Source organism: Cotesia glomerata, linkage group LG3 (genome assembly GCF_020080835.1).
Source record: "Cotesia glomerata isolate CgM1 linkage group LG3, MPM_Cglom_v2.3, whole genome shotgun sequence".
NCBI classification, from domain to species: Eukaryota; Metazoa; Arthropoda; class Insecta; order Hymenoptera; family Braconidae; genus Cotesia; species Cotesia glomerata.
The window spans coordinates 11477860-11481870 of NC_058160.1; the positions used below are offsets into that span (position 1 = coordinate 11477860).

Sequence of the window (4011 nt, forward strand, 5' to 3'; positions counted from 1 at the left end):
GAGCAATTTAAAATTAAATATTAAAAAGTTTAAAGAAAAATTAATTAACAACATTTTTCTTAATTAATTAAGAAAAATTTTTTTTTATCGCAAACACATAAAAATGATAAAATAAAATAAAAATTAAACAAAATACATCGAACATAAATAAAACATCAAGAAGAAGCCATCAACATCGAACTGCAGCCTTGACCTAGGACAACATCGACAACAGATAACGCCCGAGGACAAAGAAGATAAGCCGACAACCATCAGCCCAACCGTAGACGAGAAATAGATAATTACTTCTAAGTAGTAAGTCATTTATTTTTCTGAATATTTGTTTCTCGTCAAATCAAAAGTAGAATTGTTATTTAAATTTTTTTTTTACTCGTTATCGTTCAAAAATTTTTTTTATTTTTCTCTCTCTCCCCATAATTTTTTTTTAATTTCTCATAATGACTAACGGAAATGAAGCTATGGAAACAACCATGGCAGAAACAACGGGAAAAATACAATCCCTTGAACAATAAATTCATGAATTATTAACGGGAAGAGGAAATAAAGAATAGTTTTGAAAGAAATTGTCAACAATTAATTAATGATAGTTTAAGAACTTTTCAAAATAATCTAAACGTACAAAATGCAAACCTACAAAATGCAAACCTACAAATAGCCAACCCTCAAATTTTTCAAAATAACGGTACCCCAAATTTAAATAAATTCGATTATTTCCTTAAAACCATTCCCGAATTTGACGGAACAACAATCCCAGTAGAATCATTCACACCCTAGCGGTTTAGACACCACCGCCAAAACTCCGAGTAAACTCGTCGGATACTCGGAGTATCAGTGGCGTTTAGGGAGAGTTTTAGCGGAGTAGACTAGGAGGATGGTGTGCAGATGCAACGCTAGATTCCGCTAGCGTTCTGTCGGGGTTTTTGTGGAGTACCGTTAGTGTCCTCACGGAGTATGCACGGAGTACTGTTGGAGTTTTTCTGGAGCATTTGTCGAGTACAAGCAGCGTTTTCAAGGAGTATCGCCGGAGTACCGCGAGTATTTTTACCGAGCATTTGTCGAGTACAAGCAGCGTTTTCAGGGAGTATCTACGGAGTACTGCTGGCGTTTTTGCGGAGCATTTGTCGAGTATAGTTGGTCTTTTTGAGGAATATGCTTGGCGTTTTGACAATGTTTTTGCAGTTTTTGTGACGTCTGGGCGTAGTCTCGCCAAATTTTCCCCGCATTTTGACGGAAGATTTAGCCGTACAGTTGTGGAATTATGTCAATATTTTGGTGGCAATACAAAATTACGGAAGTTACGTTTAAATTATACACTGCTCAAATTATAAAAGGGTATAATATACTATGTATAATTAGACAGCTCATAAAAAATCGAATTGTTAAGCATGTAAAATTAATTAAGTTTTAGTTTCAATTAAAAAAATTCTAATAAATAATAGAAAATTTATATAGCATTTAATTTTATTCACAAACTTTTGATATCATTTATTTATTGCAAAATGAATGATTATAAAATTTATATTATATTGCCTCCGTTTATTCAATTTTATAGAAACATTTCTACTTAAGAGATCATTATTATTCATATCATACTTAGTTTGAAGTTTTCATGAAATAAATAAGATATAAATATTACCTCGTTAGACTAATTACTAAAGGATAACAAATATTAGATTATAGTTAAACAAAGCATGTTATAAATTAAAAATAGATAAATATCGTTTTGTCTTTAAGCATGTTTTTTGAATTTAAAGTCGAGGATTGTTGCGTAGCCTTCTTGCATCTCTCTTTTTTGGCTTCCAATTTTTTAACCAAGAACTTGTCCAAGAACGAATGTTTGAAATTACATCATCTTGTTGTCGACATTCTAACAATTTTATCTGTTGAAATGTCAAACAAATTTCTAAAAAATAAATTTAATTATGAACTTATTGATTATATGATGTTATGATAATTTTGAACTACAGTTCAGAATATTGCCAATTCAGAGCTGTATTAAAAAACTTACGTATTATTTTCTGATATTCTCCTTCAGTAACTATTTCTAAATCAGGTCGCTTAGGATCAGCTTCAACCAACAATTTCTCTCGTCTTTCTTCCGTCCACAATACAGACATAACACGAATTGCCCTCTTCCGCATGTCAGGAGCATTTAAAGTATATAAATACTCCTTGAATGGCATAGAAAAATCAGTTGTAACTTGAACCTATAACAGGATTGAAAATTTTATTTTTTTACCACAATTATTAGTAAAAATCATAGATTAATTTTTGAACATATAGAGAATGGACAGCTTCATGAATCAATATTTTATATTAAAACTGAGGAGAATGTATCTTCATTCTGCGTCGTTTCTTATAAGTAGAGATCAATATAGACCTTCTTAAGCAGCTATTGGTATATGATTATTTTAGTCTACGTATGTTTTTGTACATACATTTATCTTTAAAAAGTAGAGAATTGTCAATCAGGAAAAATTTTTGTAGGGTTATTCTTAAGTCTATCGTACTAGTTGTCTATAAATTTACATCTAAATATATACCTCTCCGTTGTCATTAAGTGGTGGGTGATTAAGTGGTCCTTGATGAAGTTGTTCACGATCTTCTCTATTTCTGGAAATTTCTCTATGCACTTTTTGCAAACCGTTCTCTAGCATTTCTTTTGTCACAAGTTTCCGTTTGAGCAATTTTATTTCTTTATCCTGAGTTGCAACCTTTGCACGTAAATTTTCAACCTCGAAGGATCTATATTCACCCTCGCTTATACTATCACTTTCGTGGGAAGATTCGTCTGATTTTGACCCAGCTCGAGATGGTGAATCAAATTGACCATTTCTAAGTAGCTCATCGTCACTCTCGTTAATGGAACCATTTGGGTCCTATATATTAAATAATTAATGTACACAACAATCCTAAAGTAAAATACCTAATATCTAAAAAAAAAATTTGATACATATCAAAAATTACTTGTAAAGATTTTTTGAGAATTTGCAATTCAAAGTTTTATTATAAATTATTTTGCATAATTAAAATATAACGTCAGATTATAAAATATTTCTAAACTTGACAAAAAGTTGTTTTTGAGTATTTCTATTGAGTAGATTATTACTTTTTTACAGAGATGAATCAATATTCTATAGCACGAATTCTCTGTTACTAGTTTCTAGTGTTTAGAAACAAAAAGATTGCAAAATATAACACTTTAATGTAATAGCGTAAGGTATACTTACTTCAACATCTCTTGCGAAATAGGAAGAATTTTTTTTTTTTCGCGCTTTCAATATTTTCTTTATCAGCTTTCTAAAAAGTAATTAATTAAAACATTGTTAGGTTACCAAATTTGTCATAGTTATTGTGCCTAAAATATTTCCATACCCTTTTTTTCCCAGCATCTTTATGTTTCTGACCTTTCTCTTTTTTTTTGTACCTGACGTATTACCTTCAGAAGTTTTTGGTGCTTGTGGATTTTTAAATGGTGTACTATTATTTTTTACTGTTGCAGTTCTTTTATTGAAATCATTTCTTTGTCTCAATTGTCCGTCATCATCTATAAATTAAGAAAATAAAATTATTTTTTGCATACATTTTTGAAAGTAGAGCAAACATAAAAATTTCTGTCATTAATTGATAAATCTCATGATTCTGAATTTAACAAACATTCATTAATTTTTAGCAAAATAAAAAAAAAGAGTAAATTACTCGAAAAATAAAAAATTCAATTTTTAAAAATTGAAAGTAATATATGTGTTTAATTACTTCAATTATTGTTGTTTTAATGATTAACATATTTATGTATCTTTCAAATATTGTGATGTGACTTCAACATAGATATTTAATATATATATAATTATTAAAATAAAATCGTACATGATTAATAGATTGAATAGAAACTTCATCATATTTGAATGCAATTATTTTCAAAATAAAGCTGAAACTACCGTCAGATATGTGATATTCCTTATCTCATACTTACCATCAAAGTCTAATATTCTTATGTTTCCATTATGGTGA

The 4011-nt window shown here is 29.4% G+C and overlaps 1 protein-coding gene across 1 annotated transcript; it reads right to left on the minus strand.

Moving 5' to 3' along the window:
- Positions 1 to 1515: 1515 nt before the first annotated feature.
- Positions 1516 to 3550, minus strand: LOC123262284. The gene is made up of 5 exons (XM_044724473.1): positions 3376 to 3550; positions 3231 to 3300; positions 2544 to 2879; positions 2009 to 2207; positions 1516 to 1903 (listed from the first exon to the last, which is right to left on the minus strand). The coding sequence occupies exons 1-5, from the start codon at positions 3390 to 3392 to the stop codon at positions 1749 to 1751; spliced, it is 777 nt and encodes a 258-aa protein (XP_044580408.1). The 5' UTR covers positions 3393 to 3550; the 3' UTR covers positions 1516 to 1748.
- Between the last annotated feature and the right edge of the window lie 461 nt (positions 3551 to 4011).

What these genes read in the sequence shown, in the direction of transcription:
- LOC123262284 (XM_044724473.1), bottom strand. An exon ending in ATTTCGCAAGAGATGTTGAA is followed by an intron (nt 2,880 to 3,230) that starts GTAAGTATACCT and finishes TTTAATATATAG; the next exon opens with GACCCAAATGGTTCCATTAA. An exon ending in AGAATATCAGAAAATAATAC is followed by an intron (nt 1,904 to 2,008) that starts GTAAGTTTTTTA and finishes TTTATTTTTTAG; the next exon opens with AAATTTGTTTGACATTTCAA.